Source organism: Saimiri boliviensis, chromosome 6, assembly GCF_048565385.1.
Source record: "Saimiri boliviensis isolate mSaiBol1 chromosome 6, mSaiBol1.pri, whole genome shotgun sequence".
In the NCBI taxonomy this organism is placed as follows: Eukaryota; Metazoa; Chordata; class Mammalia; order Primates; family Cebidae; genus Saimiri; species Saimiri boliviensis.
Genome location: NC_133454.1, coordinates 113,982,757 through 114,000,821, shown reverse-complemented (window position 1 = coordinate 114,000,821; position 18,065 = coordinate 113,982,757). Strand labels below are relative to the sequence as shown.

Here is an 18,065-nt window from a genome sequence, read left to right as displayed (position 1 = left end):
TCAGGCCACAGGTGCAGGGGCCGATATCCTCAGGCAGGGCCTCTCACCTTCCCACAGTGCCGACACTTGCCGTCCTGGCGTCGTCTGTGTACCCAGTGGTGCCGTACAAAGGTTGGCTGGGGGAGAAGGGGAGAAATTTCACCGGGGTCAGGGGTGGGCAGGGACATAGCCCTGAGGACAGCCTACACCACTCGGTGCATCAATGGGTGGGGGGCTGCAGGAAGCTGGAAGCTCTCTCTGCAGTCCTGCACATGAGTAGAGGAGGGGCTGAAGACTCTCTCCATGGCCCTGGGGAGGCTCAGACTCACAGGAGGGACAGAGAAGGCAGGGAGGCACCATGAACCCCAAGTTGTCCCACCCCCTCTGCAGGCAGCGCCAGCTAGGCATCCGCGGGGAAGACCCCAGAACCTCAGTGAGGAGTAGCATAGCGGGAGCTGAGCCCCCTGGTGGCACTCCAGAGGCACTGCGCAGAGGCCCAGACAGGAATCTTAGGGTGGCCTGACCACCCTAGGCACGTACCTCACGGACGTTCCTGGAGCCTGATTCACGGAAGGATGGCTTACAGCGGAAATTTATCTGAAACGTTGCAGTGACCACCAAACGTCAGAACCTCCCTTTGGGGTCAGGTATGTGGTCACCCCCTCCAGGAGGACACCCAGGGTCAGCCTCCCAAGGTAAGGAGACCCCCAAATCATCCTAAGAGTCCTTGGAACACGAGACACCTCCTCTGAGAAGCCCTCCTGCCTCTCTGCCTCCTCCCCACTAGCCAGAGGGACCTTCCCTTCTGCCACCCAGTATCCAGGATTGGGGGGAGGTTGGGAGCTTCGGGTCCGTCTCCCCCACTAACATGGACCGTGGTTTGCTCATCGTTCTTTCTTTTTTTTGAGACAGAGTCTTGTTCTGTCACCCATGCTGGAGTGCAGTGGTGTGATCTCAGCTCACTGCAACTTCCACCTCCCAAGCTGAAGTGATTCTCCTGTCCCAGCCTCCCCAGTAGCTGGGATTACAGGTGCATGCTACCACACCCAGCTAATTTTTCTAATTTTCAGTAAAGATGGGGTTTAACCATGTTGGCGAGGCCAGAATGGTCTTGAACTCCTGACCTCAGGGTGATCCACCCACCTTGGCCTCCCAAAGTGCTGGGATTACAGGCGTGAGCCACTGTGCCCGGCCTCATCTTTTTCTTCCTCACCCTCCGGCACTCCCGACCTGGCACATGCAGCCAGCCTGGTCCTCACATGCAGCCTTGTGCTGCCTGGTCCCTGGAGACCTTTAGCTAATTTGTTGAACCCTAGCTGGATTTCTACCTGAGACGATGAGTGTATAATGCTTTGGGCTACGTTTCTACTTCCCTTCTCCTGTGTCCCTACTTCAGTCATATTACAGGTATAAGGACACCTCACTTTACGATTCAGGGGCTGGGAAAAGCAGCCTGAGTGAGCCTTGCTTGAGCCACTCCTGGTCTTACAGTCTCTCCTGTATGGTGGTCTGGGTTGCTGCAGGCTGGGGAGCCCTGCCCTTCCATACAAACTCTTCTACCCCAGCCTTGACCTGCCTGCACAGTGCTGCCCCCACCTCCCTCTAGGAGCACAGTGCCCAGATGTGCCCCCTGGCTGCAGGTGCACAGTGGACAATGGCCCTTGGGAAAAGGTCTCCACAGAAGCAGGTTGTAGGGGACCCCCGCTCTGCCACCAGCCACAGCTGAGTTATGAAGCTTCAGCAAACCAATGGCCTCTTCTAAGGTCTAGTTTGGACATGCTGAAATGGTACAAGGGCCATGCATGATCTGACAATTCATCTCATCGAGTGATATTCGATGAACCCACTCTGTGCCACGTTTCTTCTAGGCAGTGGGGATGCAGCAGCTAGTAAGTAAGGAGCCAGGATTCGATCGCAGGCATTTGGCTCCAGGGTCCTTGACTCTTCACCCCTGAGTGCTGGGTTGCTCCTGGCAGGCCATGTTTGTATAATGTGTGGGTGTGTGCGCACTGCAAGGGCCTCAGCACCCAAAGGGCAGGGGCAGGCACAAACTGAGCTACCCACCCACCTTCTCCAGCTGCTCAATGCAGGGTGTGTGCACCACGATCTTGCAGGCTGCGCACTTTCTCCGAGACACCGACTTCTGCTGCAGGACAAGAGGAGAGGGCCCCTGAGGCACCAGTAAGTCTATCTCGGAGGCTGCCTGCCCCAGCACAGCTGCCCTCTGTGTGCACTGGGAAGCCCAGTCCTGGCCTCTGGAAAAAGCCCCTGCTCTCCTCACCATCCTGGGGTGATCCACAGCAGGGCTGCTAGGAAGGGGGCTCCATCCCACCTTCCCAGAAGGGCTGTGGGTGCTGGCTCCACCAGCAGGGGGCAGCGTGTCCCAGCGAGCACTCACCAGCATCCTGGCTACACAGTACTGCTCCCCCACGTAGCAGAAGTCCCCCGACACGTTGGTCTCGAACCAGATGTGCTCTCCATACGTTGCTGACTCCTAGCCACGGGATGGGCTTGCTCAGTGCATGCTGGCTGCCCAGCCCTCCATCCCATCAGCCCCTACCCACCCACCTTCTCCCAAGATAGACCCACTCCAGAGCCAGATGCTCCGTCCCATCTGCCCGACTGTCCACCCTTCCAGGCTTGGCTCTCCCAGCTGCCTGCTGTGCCTCTGCCCACAGTCCAGGGGGCTGGGACCCATGGTTATGTAGGCACTCACGCTCCAGTCCACCGTGCTCCGGATCTGCCACTCTGACTCGCTGCACGGGGCCCCAGGGGCAGGTGGAGGGGGAGCCAGGTGCTGGAGGCCGGATTTGGTGATGGCTTTCCTACAGGGGAGAAGACAGCTGAGGAGGGGGCTGAGCACTTGCTGACCCAACTTCCTCCCACTGCTGGGGCCTCTGTCTTCTCCACGACCTTGGTGACAGGGAGGGTGGAGGACCTCCCAGAAGACCCAGACACTAAGAAGCTCCCTGCAGGAGACATGGCCTTTGGGGGTACACTGGCTTCATGGCACTGCCCAGAGTGTTTCCAAGTGGGGAGGAACCCTCGGCCAGACAGAGCTTCAAGGCCCTTGCCCAGGCCAGACCCGCAGGAGGTCATACCACTCGCCCTGCTAGCCGCAGCTATACCTACGCAAGCAGGGCGCTCCAGGCCTGGGGTGCGGCCACCTTGCGCCGTAGGGCTACCTGGCGCCTGCGGGAGAGTGGGCGCACACGGGTGGGCAGCATGGTGCCGGTGGTGGTGCCTGAGGCTCTTCGGCTCCCAGGGGCAGGGTGCTGGCCTGAGGGCCGCCGCTGGCTGAGGCGCCGATAGTAGCCGTGCAGGCCCCAGAGAGCGTGGTCATATACGGCATCCGCGGGCAGTAGGTGGGAGGAGGCTCGGCGCAGGCATCGGGGCAGGGGCAACAGTGGCCGGGTGCCCCGGAATAGGGGTGGCCCTGGTGTCTTGGTGCCTGGCTGGATGGTGCTCGATGCCCCACCTGCCACATCCTCCTGGACACCCTTCTCCTCCTCCTCCTCATTCATGCCCACAAGCCCGGCCAACAGCAGGGGTGTGCCCAGAAGCTGGGCCCCCACAGTGGTAGGCTGTGGAGTGGGCACCTTATCCACGATGAGGCGGGGGTTGCAGGAAGGGGGCACGGTGCTGGAGCGCCGGCGGCTGGAAACCCGGGCCCTCACCCCACAGCTCAGGAGGCAGCCCTGGAGCTGGGCGCTGGAGCGGCGCCGCTGTGCCAGTGAGGAGGAGGCCTGCCCGGCGGGGGAGCGACGCCGAGCCTTGCCCGTGGGCAGCCCCACACCGCTGGGCCGCCGCTGCCCCTCTCCGGGGCCTGGCGCCTTCCACTGGAAACGTCTCCTAAAGAAGGTCTCCATGGCAGGCGGGTGGCTGTTGGGCACAGAGACCAGGGGCATCAGGAGCTAAACCAGGCCATGGTCTGTCCTGTGTCTGGGAGCCCAGTCAAAGCCTCTGCCCCATGAGGAGGGACACAACCCCTGAGGGAGGGAGGGGTCACTGCAGCCTCTGACCTCCAGGTGTGGGGTGCTCGAGGGTCCCAGGGGTGCTCAGGGGAGCCCATGTTTACAGCTGTTGGGGTGCTGATGCTCTCCCCCACTGCACCCTGGGGAGCCCTGGAGTCCTAGGTAGCTGGGTGCTTCAGGCTACCCCTTCTTTCCCTGTCCAGGCACCATCAACCACAGAGCCCCTGGCCTAAAGGCCTCCACCTGCCCCACCTGAAGCTGATGGAAAAGAAAAAAAGAAAAGTCAGAGTCGGTTTGCGGGGCCCCAGGCAGGACTGCCCACTCACCGGGCCTTTGTTTTGCCACCAATACAGGGCGGGTTAGGTGTCCCCTCCTGGAACACGGCGAAAACCAAGCTATGATAACAAAATGAGGCTCTGCAAAGCAGCTCAGCCCTGACAGGACCCCCGGAGTCGCTCGGCCCCCAGCCTTGGGGTCAGGCTGAGGGTGACTCCTGGAAGTAGAGAGGGTCTAATGTGTGGCTCAGGGAAGACTAGGACTCAGGGAGCTGGAGAGCCGCTGTCTGGCTCACCCAGGAGAGGGACTGCTCAGACTTCTCCACCCATGGGGCTGAAACAATAGGCTTGGGCCAAAAGCAAAGCTGTCTGGATTCTGAGTGTGTGTGTGCCTCCATCGCTGAGGCGCTGATAAGAACCTTCTGGTGCTTAACTTCTCTGTCTCACCTTTCTGAAGGGGCAAAGTACGGATCCCCAGGGCGAAGTGCTGGGTGATACCGGGAAACCCTTCTGGCTCTGCTGCTAAGGGAGCCTGTGACGGCACATTCTTCTGCAGCCCTGATGCTAGAAGCCCCGATACTCTCAATTCCAAACGCTGCCCAACCCAGAGCTCCCTCCTGCAGGGAGGTAGGAGCCATGGGCCTCATCCTAGCTCTCACCTGGACCGGACCTCCCTGGACCCATCCTGAACTCATGCTCTGCTCCCTCTGCCAGCTCACTTTTGCCCTCCCTTCCCTTCTTCAGAGCCGGCATCTGGCTCCTACGCCCTCACTTCTCCTAAAAGAGGGGGAAGGGCAGCCCGCCCGGCATGGTTCAACGTAGCAATGCCTCCAGGTACCAGGGGCCACCTGTGCCCCACCGCAGGTGTTCTCCTGGGCAGAGACTGGTGGGGAATGCATCCTAGCCCCTGACAGCCATGGAGGTTAAGGTCGCAGCCCTGGGACAGTGCTGCCCAGGGCTGGCCCGCTGAAGGCTGGCATTAGTTAGGCATGGTAGGTGATGCCCTGGACACACGGTGGGCAGGAGGGAGGATGAAGGCAGAGACAATGGGCTGGAGGAATCAGGCCCAGGCCACACATCTAGCACCTTCTCCCATCCACTGAACTCTTGATTTGCTACTGCCCCGTGGGTCTTGCGCAGCCTCAGGCAGGTGCAGGGTGTTGAGGGAGAGATGGACAGGGCGGAGGTGCCTGGGAATGCAGAGTTCTGCACGGCTCAACTCTTAGTCTCTGCCTATTGGAGTCCCCAGCTGCCTCAGAGGACAGGGAGGACAGGGCAGTGCTCTTAGACCCCAAATAGTGCCCCACTCAAAGCAGATGACCTGGGCCGGAGGGAGCTGCAGAGGCAGGACAGCAGGCATGGGCGGAGAGCGCTGGGCCTCCCCTAAATCACTAGCGTCACGGCTGACATTTACTGAGCCCCTGTGTGTCAGGCACTGTGCTAAGCTCCTGGCAAACACTTAGATCATTTCAGAAACCGTAACCCCAAGAAACAGGTACTGTGTCACACTGCGTTCCTGATGAGGAAACTGACGCAGAGGTGACCCACCCCAAGTCCATGGCAAGCCAGCGTGGAGCCAATGCTGGAGCCCAAGCCTACCTAACGGCAAAAACTGCGCCCCAGAAATGGGGTGGGCGGCAGGGTCCTTACTCCTGGCCCATGAGGCTGGGGCAGGGGAGGGGAGGGAACCAGGCAGGGAATTATAATGAACACCTGCTATGTGACAGGCCCTGTGCTAAGGACTTTACCATCCCATGACAGCCTCACCACAGCCCTGTGAGGTAGGCAGGACCCAAAGCTCCATTCTAGAGATGGGGAAACTGAGGCTTCAAGAGGGACAATAACATGCCACAGTCCCACAGCCAGTCAGTGGCAGAGTGAGGACCTGAAGCTGGGTCTTCCCGGCCTGGGACCTGCTCTGTGTCAAGGAAAAGGAGCCTGAAGGTCCGGCTGCCCCTGCTGTCAGGGCACTAGCCTGCTAGCCCTCCCCAGGGTGTTGGCTTTCCCCGCTCGCCTGGTCAGGCCGCCCTGTGACAGCTGCCCAGCCTGGAGGAGATTAGTCACCCGGACACACCGCCTGATGCTAGTGTCACCCAGAAAACAAAAGGCCACAGTCAGTGGGGGGAGGTGCTGCTGCACTCGTGGGCGGCGGTCAGGGCTGGGCCCGGCCTGAGGCCCCAGACCTGCCCTGACAACAGGGGCCAGGACCCCCTCGAGAGACAAGGGTGGTAGCCAGGTGCTCCTGCGGTGCCTGGCCCCACACACTGCCAGGCAGCCCAGGTCCACATCTGTCCAGGAGTGTCCTCAGCGATGGATAGGGCCGCCCCTCCCAGCAGAGTGGGGCAGGCAGGGCCGTGTGACTGTGTGCAGGTTGCCCCGCACAGGCCTCAGTTTCCTTGTTTGTCTGGGGAGGCTGTCAGACTGGCTGAGTTGACATTTTATAACAGGCTCTCCTGCCGGGCACCCACGCCTCCTGCTCCCGTGCCCCTCCTTGAAGACCTGTGCTTCCTGTTCCTCTGGTCTCCATAGAAACCTCTGTCCCCTGGTCAGCCAGAGCCTGACGCCTCACTTCCTATCTCTGCTGGGGCTTCTCCTGGGCCTGGGCCTCTCCTGTAACACAGCTCTGCGTGACAGCAGCTTCTCAACTCGTATTCTCGGTCACCTCCAATTCACCATAGCACGTGTAAAGGTCACCCGGAGGACTTCAACCCAAGAGCACAGCAAAATGGCTGTCCCCCAGTCTCCAGATGGGGGGCCTGTCACACCAACAGGGACAGGATGGGAAAGGACACAGGGGACCCCATTAACCTCTGGCCGGCTCTGGGGCCCAACAAGGACAGGGCCTGGGAAAGGACAGAGGCTATCAGGCGACAAGACCAGCAGTGTCTGGCCACGCACCCTTGCTGAACAGCGGCTGTGGGCGGCCAAGCTGCAGGGGCTGACATGGGGGTGGGCAGGCTGGAGAGCTTCATCGGCTACTGCTAGAGCGGACAGGCCACCTCCAGCCCAGGCCGTCTCATGCCCTATGCTAGTTTCAAGGGCTTTGGAATCCCCAATCTGCCATTGCCGCCCTAGGCTGATCCTCTAAACTTTCTGAGCCTCAATTTTCTCATCTGCAAAATGGGGCTCACACTACCCAGTTCAGAAGGTTAGCATAAAGGAGGTCTAGATGTGATGACCGAGAGAGAGCACCTGGCGATACCTGGCAGACAGCAGGGGCCTGGCAGGGCCTGCGCCCACAACAGACACCAGAGCATATGACTGCTGCCTCCTGGGGCTTGTCTGCCCACAGGGAGGCCGGGAGGCCGGAAAGGGAAGCAGGAGCGTCTGGGGTGGCCACTAGCCCCGCATGAGGAACACAGCTGGCTGTAGGTGCCACCTGGGTATCCGCTTGTGCCATGAAGAATACCCTCTGCACCTGGCACCAGGCCTGGCCCCCAGAGTTGCTCTCACAGGATACCCCATGGGATTCAGCCAGAGTGCCCGCTCTAAGCCATGGACAAGGCCTGGTCTGCCTTCTGCTCTGTGAAGACTGGGCATGGTGCATGGTGACCCCACCTCCGGCAGCCCTAGAGCAAGGACCCGCAGCTGTCTCCCCAGAACCCCGGCAGCTCTGCTCCCACAGACCCTGGGTGGGAGGGAAGGAGGTAGGGAAGCTGGAAGGGAGGCCAGTCCCTCCCAGGTCAGCCTTGGGGCTGGAGAGGCAGGGTCCTGCCTTCCCAGGCTGAGACTCACCACAGGGATCTTGCCAAAAACAACAAACAAAATGTACCCAAGGGTGCAGGTGGGCCAGGCTGGGTGGTAAGAAGGCCACCAGGCCAGTGAGTGTTTACCCGGCAGGGTCTGCCCTGGCTCGCAGGAGCTTGGCAGGACCCTTTTCCATCAGCTTCAGGAACCTGGCACGGCAGGCCCCTCGCCTAGGGATGGACGGCGGGGCTTGGGTCCACCCGATCCAACCCTCCCCACACCCACCCAGCCAGATATAGAGGGAGGAAGCAGAAGGCAAGGAGGGGCTGGGGGCCCCATTTGACCTGATCTGGAAGGCAGGGCGCAGGCAGGAATGGGGCAAGCAGGCGGGAGCTGGGGTCCCCAAGGCCAGGCTCTGGCTCCAGCTCCGGGCTGCCGGCCTCTGCTGAGCAAGTCCTAGTTTGGAGAGCGAGCGGCCGTGGCTGCTCCTCTGCCCCCTCCCCCTTGTCACCCTCCTCCCCGCAGCCTGAGACAGCCGTTATGAAAATAACCCCATTGGTAACCGAACGCACTTCCTCTCCCAGCGGCAGCTCCGGGCTTTGCAGCAGGCGGCGGGTGGGCGGGCAGGCACACAGCGCACGAGCAGAGCCTCCCAGCAACTTTTCCCAGGGTCCCCAGAGCTAGACTGGGTGAAAGCCTGATGGCCTCCCTTCCACCTGGTGCCTGGTACAGCCCAGCCCATGGGGTCTAAGGAGGGAGAAGTGGGAGGGAGAAGTGGAAGGGAGAAGTGGGAGCCAGGCCCTTCTAATGAGGGGGTCCCCCACTAGTGCCCCCTATTTAGCCACCTAATGCCCCTTCACACCCACTGGACAGGTTTTCTGAGGTCTAGGGAAGCTAAACACACCGGCTCCAGACAAAACCACCACAAAAATAAGTATCCATGGAGCGTCTGACAACTTAGAAAGTGCTTTTTCACCAGCATTACAGACGGGAGGCTGCTATTTCCCCTGTGCTGATGGCACTACTGCCCCACTGAACAGATGGGGCACTCGAGGCTTGTGGAAGCCTGTGACTGCCCGCGCTTCTTGGTCTTCTGGCTTTGCCAAGGTAAAGAATGCCCAGAAGAGACCAGTCTGTTATACATATCCTGTCTGGAATGCCACCCCCCAGATCGCAGTCCTGCCATTCGCTCTAGGGTATGGAGTGACAGCTGTCCAACTTCCTGATCCCAAGATCTCTTTGAACTCCTTTTTTTTTTTTTTTTTTTAAACGAGGGAAGAGGCAAGGAGCTTCCATGCCCTCCCTGGGCACACCATCCTCCAGGAGCTTTCATGCCTTCCCTGGGCACACCACCCTCCAGGAGCTTGCATGCCCTCCCTGGGCACACCACCCTCCAGGAGCTTGCATGCCCTCCCTGGGCACACCACCCTCCAGGAGCTTTCATGCCCTCCCTGGGCACACCATTCTCCAGGAGCTCGCATGTGTTCGGCTACTTGAAAGCTTGCAGACCCCTTTACACTCTCAATATTGTTGAAGATCCCAAAAGGGATTTGTTTTGGGGGGTGACAGCTATTAATATATATCATATCAGATCCTAAAATTGAGAAATGTTTAAGATATTTATTAGCCTAAAAACAATAAACAATAAACAATAGCCGTGCGCAATGGCTCACTCCTGTAATCCCAGCACTATGGGAGGCCAAGGCAGGTGGATCACCTGAGGTCAGGAGTTCAAGACTAGTCTGACCAACATGGAGAAACCCCATCTTTACTAAAAATACAAAATTAGCCAGGCGTGCTGGCACATGCCTGCAATCCCAGCTACTCGGGAGGCTGAGGCAGGAGAATCGCTTAAACCTGGGAGGCGGAGGTTGAGGTGAGCTGAGATCATGCCATGCACTCCAGCCTGGGCAACAAGAGCGAAACTCTGTGTCAAAATAAACAAATAAATAAGTAAAAATAAAAATAAACCCATTACATGTTAATAGAAACACTTTCATTAAAAAATTTTTCTTAAAAAAATTTAGCCAAAAAGAGTGACATTCATTTTACATTTTTTGCAAATCTCTTTAACGTCTTTAATGTCTGGCCTAATAGGAGGCAGCTGGATTCTTCTGTCCCTGTATTCGATCTGTTGTGGTATGCTGTTTTGGTTGAAGTATATGAAGGAAATTCTGCCTCACTGATATGTAGTTAGAAAAAGAAGGGATATCTTTAACAGCCTTTCCAGGTAATTATAGATCTTTGCTACCACACCAAAATATGACAAATGATAGTTTCTCAAAGGTTAGTTGCAACATGGAATCTAAAACTGTATCAGGCCAGGAGTGGTGGCTCACGCTTGTAATCCCAGCACTTTGGGAGGCCAAGGTGAACAGATCACCTGAGGTCAGGAGTTCGAGATCAGCCTGGCCAACATGGCAAGTACCTGTAATCCCGGCCCACAGTCAGGTTTGTGCGCCCGGCCCACAGTCAGGTTTGTAGCAAAGGTGCTTCATGTGTATTTCATATTCCTTCACGCAAAATATCAGAAGGGATAGGTATGCAAGGGTCTAGACTTTCTAAAATTAATGAGCTTCACTACGTTTAAAGAAATGTGTGCATGGAGGCCGGGCGCGGTGGCTCAAGCCTGTAATCCCAGCACTTTGGGAGGCTGAGGCGGGTGGATCACAAGGTCAAGAGATCGAGACCATCCTGGTCAACATGGTGAAACCCCGTCTCTACTAAAAATACAAAAAAATTAGCTGGGCATGGTGGCGCGTGCCTGTAATCCCAGCTACTCAGGAGGCTAAGCCAGGAGAATTGCTTGAACCCAGGAGGCGGAGGTTGCGATGAGCCGAGATCACGCCATTGCACTTCAGCCTGGGTAACAAGAGTGAAACTCCGTCTCAAAAAAAAAAAAAAAAAAAGAAATGTGTGCATGGAGTAAGGACTCTGATGCTGGAGCTGCTGTTCTGATTCGTGCTGAGGGGCCAGCAGTTTCACCCACCACAGCTTTTGCACCACGGGCACGAGTGTTAGCACAGCAAAAAAAAAAAAAAAAAAAAAAAAAAAAGCAGGAAGCAGGCTAGCTCTGAAAATATGATGAAAATAGTTCAGACTTCATCAACTCCCTGAAATGGGTCAGGGCACCCCCAGGACCATGCTTTGAGACCACTGATTCGGAGTGAATCTCCCTCCTCCACCTGGCAGGTGTGGTTCCCGTGCTGTGGCACCAATGGCCTCCTGTGCTGTGACACGAAGCCTTGGTTCTAACCAAGCCAACCTATTCTCCATCCCCCAATCCGGCTGTGTCCGGCTCACTGTGCCGCCGCACCTGGCACACCGTCTGCCTGGAATACGGGCCTCCCTCTCCACCTGATAGCAGCTGCCTGCTCACAGCCAACAACACGCCCCTCCCGCTGACAGCTCCACACTGCCCATTTGGCTCCCTGCCACAGATAGGAGGCCTGCTTCTTTCAGTCCACATGCCTTGCACCTCCACCAGACCACGAGCTCCTGCGGGGCTGGGGCCTGGTCTAGTGCATCTGGGCATGCCTAGTATGGTACCTGGCAGTGAGTCCAGTGTTTACTGCTGATCAGCGCAGGAGGAAAGAACAGGGAATCCCCTGTGGGAGGGGCCAGCACCTTTAGGGAAGAGAAGCGCTTCTTCTATTTTGGGTAACTGCATCTAAGGGCTGACCACAGGTTCCAGCTGGCTCAGACCACTTCTCTTTGTTGGGTACAAGGGAATGTCAACCGCCTTGGTTTGGGTGGCCACCTTCCTCTCCTCTCTAGAAGACCCCAAGAGTGACACCTGGAGGCCCCTTTCTGGGCTGGATGCCACCGCCCGCTCCATGTCTTCCATGGATTTCCTCACAAAACCTAGACAGTAGGTCTGATGACATGAAGTCACAAAGAGAGGGTGGTGGGCAAGGGAAGAGGAGGAGGGCTTGTCTCAGAGGCCTGGGGGCTGGCTGGGACCCTGAGCGGGCCTGAGCTCCTTGGTGAAACACCCCTGGTCTCTTCCTTCACATCCTGAGTCCCCGACTCAGCCCCTGCTAGGCCTCAGAGAGACATCTGTGCAATGAATGACCAACTCATTCCTTCAGAGCCTCCCTCCAAGCCATACTCCTGCTACCACCAGAATGCATCCCAAAGCACCCAGCCACCCTTTACTGACTCTCCTGTCAGCTGAGCAAAACGCAAAGACCTGGGGCTGCCAGTCAACAGGCCTCCCAGCCTCCTCTCTGCTCTCTTTCATTTTTTTTTTTTTTTTTTTTTTTTTAAAGACAGGGTTTCACCATGTTGGTCAGGCTGGTCTTGAACTCCCGACCTTAGGTGATCCGCCCACCTTGGCCTCCAAAGTGCTTGGCTTACAGGGATGAGAGCCACTATATTCGGCCTCTTTCATATTTTTAGTGCTGCATTTGACATTTACATAACTCACTCCACCAGATACTGTTCTAAGTGTTTTACACACATTAAGCTATAAATCCTCCTAAGAATTGTAGGTATTGTCCCCATAACCCACATCCTCATATGACAGATGAGGAAACTGAGACACAAAGTGGTGAAGTCACTTGCTGAGGTCAGTCACGTTGCTGACGTGCGGCAGTGCTGGGCTTTGAACTCAGCAGTCCACGGCACATACCCCCAACCCCTCACACTCCACCCTGGATGCTTCTGGCAAATAAAACAACGCAGGTCCCTTTTCCACGTGGCACCAGGTGGCATCCCGTGATCTCCCTAGCTGGAATGCCACTCCCCTCTCTACCCTGTGAATTCGCCCTCATCATTTTCCTCTTAACCCCTCTGAAACCCTGTGCCATCAGCACTAATAAGCAAGTCTCCATCCCTAGCCGGGCTGTGCGCCCCAGGGCCTCACAGTGCTTCTAATGGCATCCCCAGAGCATAGAAGTGCCCGGTGTGGTTTGAAGAGTGAGTGGAGGGAACAGCGCATGGTCTGGGCTCAGCCTCATGGAGTCCGCTGGCAGCACAGGCTTAGTCGAGCCAGCTCGTAAGGCCTTCGGGCTGCGCTGGGTGGACAAGTTGCTGGTCTGGGCTGAGCTCTGGTGTCTCAAGAGGCAACACTGAAACTGATCCCTGATGGGAATGCCGATATGTTTCCCTTCCCATCTCCCAAAGGGGCCCCTTTGTTACAAATCCCTCAAGGGCCAGCTCTTCTCTGGTGACTGTTCCCTGTCTTTGCCTTCTCCTGTGTCTGCAGAGGACTCCCGTTCCCCATCTGCTGGAAGAAGCATTTCCCCCTAGTCCCCTCATTCAAAATTAACATCCTCCTCAACTTCCTGACCATGATGCTCCCTCCCCCATCAACCCTCAGGGCCCCTCCCCACTCTCCAGGTTTCCACACTACTCACACAGGGTACAAAGGTCTTTACAGTGGGTTTGGCTTCAAAGGCCCAGAGAATCTGCCTCTGACCAGCTACATGACCTTAAGATAAGCCTTTTAACCTGTCTGAATCTCAATTTCCTGATTTACTAAATAGGGCTAACGCCCACCCTTGTCTCTCTCATGGGATTGCTGCAGGCTTGAAGGAGAAAGTATTTGTCCTGGGGACCAATTCCCCAATTTACCAAAAGTTTAAAGAAAGAAAATAAACCCAGAGGCCTAAAAATTAGGACAACTACTTTGGAACACAACTTGGCAACATCTATCTGAGCTGAAAATACACACACCCTGTGACCAAGCACTGGTGGATAGAACACAGAAGGATCGCTTGCAACAGCGAAAACCTGCAAACCACCCCAGGGTCCAGCCACAGGAGCCTGGGCAAAGCGGTGCTGTTACACACAATGGAACCGGACGTGGAGGTTAAAAGGGATCCAGGAGAACTCGTATTTAGGATGGTTACATCTCCACAACAATGCCAAGAGAAAAACCTAAATGCAGAATCTGCCCAGTATACCATTTAAACCAGGGTAAAACCACCCAAAACGGCACTGGATGTCGTGAGGGCTGCATACCGGTGTAGGACAATTTTCAAAACAGGCACGAGAACAACACACACCAAAATCAGAATCGTGGTTTCCTCCAGGGAGGACGACGCGGGGGCCTCCATATCTAGCAAAGCAAATATGGCGTCACTCAAAGATCTAACCAAGCTAAGCAATAGGCGTCACCGTATGCTGTACACATTTCTAATGGCAAGATATTTAATGTGCTTAGAAAGATTTCAAAATAATTTCTTAAAAAGACTCCAGAGGCTGGGCACAGTGGCTCAGGCCTGTAATCTCAACAACTCAGGAGGCCAAGGTGGGAGGATCACTTAAGGCCAGGAGTTCGAGACCAATCTGGGCAACATAGCAAGACCTCATCTCTACAAAAGAGAGACATAAAAAATGAGCTCGGTATGGTGGCCTGCACCTATAGTCCTAGCTACTCAGGAGGCTGAGGTGAAGGACTGCTTGAGCCTAGGGGTTCGAGATTACAATGAGCTATGACTGTGCCACTGCACTCCAGCCTGGGTGAGAGAGGGAGGTCCTGGGTCCTACAAAAGATCCCTTGAAGGAGACCAGCCCCCTAGAGCTCCCTAGGTCTACCAGGGATGGTTTTGGCAGCCTGTCCCTCCTGCTGCCTCCCAAGAGTCAGGCTACCTCTTCAGGGCCCTCAGGGTGGATGAAGGTCTCCTCCGAGGAGATGCCTTCCAGAGGTGGGTGGGTGGGTGGCAGCAGGCTGTGTCAGTGGGGTGTGTGTGTAGGTTGGGGAGCAAGAACCAGCCTGCCCCCTTTCACAACCGCCTCCGCCTCTCTCTCTAAAATGTCAGCAAGCTGGGGAAGGGGGGCGGAGAGACAGGCAAGCTGTTAACCCGCGAGATACTGGGACGTGGGCGGCGCAGGCCCAGGCTCCCAGACAGCTATTCTGGCATGTGCTGAGATGGGCTCATCCCTGGCAGAGGAGAGGCCTCTGCGTGAGAGCTCTGAACTGGTGCTCTTCCAGGAGCAAGGGGACGAGGTCTCAGTGTGGAGGGGGAGGGCACTGGGGCCCTCCCTCTCCTCTCTCAGATCTCTCACCATGAGGCAATGGTGAAGTGAACTGCCTCCCCCCGGCAGACCCCTGGGTGGTATGGGGGCTCCTCTGAGCATGTCCATTGGGCTGTAGGCTCCCTGCACCCTTGAAGCAAGGCAAAAGGTCAGGCTTGTCCTCTACTCCAGACCCAGCAAGGAAGCCACATGACAGGCTCACAGCCCCAGTCTCCTTACCAAGGGCCTCTCTCAGTCCAGCCTGCTCCCCTGACTTAAGGAATCTTGGTAGCCATTCTCCCTTGGGGTCCAGGTGAGATTACCTCATGGGTCTCATGCTATGTGCACTGGAGGCAAAGACCTTTCACCAAACCCCATGGAGCACTCAAACCTCTTCTTAGTCCTCCCAGTTTAGGGATAGAAAATAAGAGAAGAAAAGAGTACTCCTAAATAGAGCAGCCCAGCGTGATGAGATCTTTGGGCTGGGCTCCAGTGTGAGCTTGGGGATGCTGGCCAGGCTCCGGACCTTTCTGAGCCTTGTTTTTCTTATCTGCAAAATGGGCATCAAACCAACTACAAAGTTGTTGTGAAGATCACATGAAACTGATGAATTTACAAGCTTCTGGCAGCTGTTAATCACCAGAGGGGCTAGAACGCCACTCCTGTCTCTGTACTCTCTCCCTCCCCTCCCCAGCCACAGACCTCTTTGTCTCACTGGAACCTGCTCTCCCAACCTAGCCAGGTCTCTGGTATTCAGCGAGGAAGGGGGTGAAGAGGAAAGATGGCAGGATGATAGCTCATCAAGGGCATTTGGCTACTGCTCTGGCCTATCCTCCACATCTGTGACCCGAGTGCCAACCAAGTCCTGTGCTGAGACCCACAGTGCAGGCCAGATGTGCGGCTGACCCCGACATGGAACAGACGAGAGCCAAGGAGAGCAAGGAATGATTGCCTGGCACTGCCCAGGGGTGGCCCTGAAACTCGGGGAGCGGGTCCCATTTTCTGCACACACTGCTCCCACTGCTGACTTAGAGGGCTGTTCAAGGAGGAGGCAGAGGGGGCAGGGAGGACAGGGTGGCAGGCTCCTCCCGGGTCCTGTGATGAGGCGTGAATGACCATGGCCCTGCAAGTCCCGCGCAGGAGTCCCAGATGACCCCCAGCTAGCTGCAAGACCCTGGCTGAGTCAAGGCCACTTGGCTTGGGCTGGGCCTCAGGGAAAGGGAGAGGTGGGGCTAGGTGGCTGGAGGCACCCTCCCAACCAGCCCTGGGCCCCGCTGATTGGCTCCCTGGCAGCTGGAGCGGCAGGTAACTCTCAGCGAGTGCCTGTGGGTCGCCGCGGGCCTGCGGACTGGCGGAAGGAGAAGCTCCTCGCCCACCGGACTCCCACAACGGCAGCTGTCGCCCCCTGGTGTCGCTCCAGCGGCACTGCCGGACAGCCTCCAGGGTCCCCTTCCGCACCTTCCAACTCTCTCCTTAGCGTGGGTGGAAGGGCTCTGGACCCCTGCTTCTCAAAGGGGCGAGACTCAGGACTAACCTATGCCCGCACTTCCTCCTTTGCCTGGGGAGGCCACTGGCAAAATCTGGAGAGGCCACTGGGGAGCGGAGGAGGGCAGGCCTATTTCTCGCACTCTCCCCAGCCCAGCTGCCTGGAGCCTCAGCTTTCTCTCACCAGGGATCACTTAGTCCTTCCTCTGTCCTTGCCTGAGGGGACACCAAGTCTCCTGCTCCTGTGCCAACCGAGAAACCTGGGCAGCTCCACATCCCAGGATCTGACCTTTTTGGAGTATGGCATGGAGACAAAATCACAAGAATTGCCATTCCCTTCCCCGACAGCGTTTGGCAGAGAGGGAGACAGTGAGAATTCCACCCTGGGTCCCCAGCGGGGCCAGCTCTATACTCTGGCACCTACCTGACCTTGTGTGGGGAGCAAACATGGTGAGATGAACACAGCTCGGCCACTGAGGCCCATTTTTCTTTCCCCAACTGGCTGGAACCCAAGGACTCGGGGTTATCCCTGCCTCCCACAGCCACCTGGGCTGCTCCCAGCATTAACCTGGGTGAGACAAACCACTCAAAGAGGCTTCCTTTCGCTCCCAGACACTCCGGCGCCATAGACAGGGTTCTCGCCCCTGCGCAAGAGGCGTCCCTCAACACGTCCCTCCCCATTCATTGCAAAACCAACCCAAACAGGGGCTGCTTCTGCCCAGGCTGCCCGCTGGGCACCCTCTGCAGCACTGACTTCAGGGCCATGCTGGCTGGAGCCGTGTGGCAGCACCTCTAAATGGGACCCATTGTCTCACACTGGTTCTGCAGGTGTGCCTCCTGCCCTCGGGAAGCTTGTGACTTTCAGCCCCGCGAAGGGCAGGGGATGGCGGCACAGACGCTGAGCTCCCAGGGGCTCTGAGGGCCAAGGCTCCTTATGTCTACAAGTGTAAGGTGCCAGGTAATTTCTGATGCCCCTGGGGTGTAAAACCAGCTAATCCACAAGCTCTGTGACCTGCCAGGATCGGGCTGCTGGGACCAGGCCAGAGGATAAGCGAGTCCGCCCTCCCGGTGGGTCCTGGAGGAGGAGACACAGCCCACTTCTCTCCCACTCCTGGCTGCCCAATCCTTAGGTCAACAGAGGCTGAAATGGAAAGGTCCTGCCTGTGCTCCACTCAGGCTAGAGGAAAACCAACTACCCTGGGATCAGAGCAGGGCCTGTACCTCCTCCTCCTCCTCCTCCTCAGGGAAGAGACTGATGGTTCTGGCAGGGAGAGGCAAGGTGGGATGGAGTCAGGGTGGGAGGAATTCACAAGCTGGGGAGGATCATGGCTCACTGAGCTAAAAAAAAAAAAAAAAAAAAAGGGAGATGGCAAGCTGCTCCCCCGATTCTGAGAGGATGACGCCAGTCGTGTGGGGCAGACAAACTTTAAGGAAAAGCCTCTTTCAGCCCCATAGGGGCTGCCATTCAGAGACTGTCCTACCCAGAGAGGCCAGGATGGCAAACGTGTGGCCCAAGTGCCACCAAGACCCCCTGCCAAGCCCACAGCAGACATGCTAATTGTTCATGGAACTCTCCCCAGGAACCAGGATCTGCATGCAGAATTCTCCCCGGGCTTCAGCAGCCACTGCCGACCTACTTGTTATCCTTGATCTCCCCTTCCAGCCTCGGCCTGTTCATCCACGGGGCCCCTCGGCCCCAAGG

General features: G+C 57.1%; 1 protein-coding gene across 14 annotated transcripts in view; it reads right to left on the bottom strand.

The window, feature by feature from the left end:
- DGKZ (diacylglycerol kinase zeta) overlaps positions 1–18,065 on the bottom strand; it is a 48,441-nt gene that overhangs the window by 10,268 nt on the left and 20,108 nt on the right. For 6 of the 14 annotated variants that reach the window (XM_039470480.2, XM_039470490.2, XM_039470483.2 and 3 more), the window contains exons 2-6: positions 2,696–2,804; positions 2,378–2,473; positions 2,048–2,125; positions 520–576; positions 48–116 (exon numbers count right to left, since the gene is read on the bottom strand). In XM_039470480.2, coding sequence (XP_039326414.1) covers positions 48–116; positions 520–576; positions 2,048–2,125; positions 2,378–2,473; positions 2,696–2,804 — 409 coding nt within the window. Of the gene's footprint in view, positions 1–47; positions 117–519; positions 577–2,047; positions 2,126–2,377; positions 2,474–2,695; positions 2,805–3,111; positions 18,063–18,065 lie in introns of those variants that run through there. The other 8 variants (XM_039470482.2, XM_039470489.2, XM_003920033.4 and 5 more) reach the window with 7 other exon arrangements.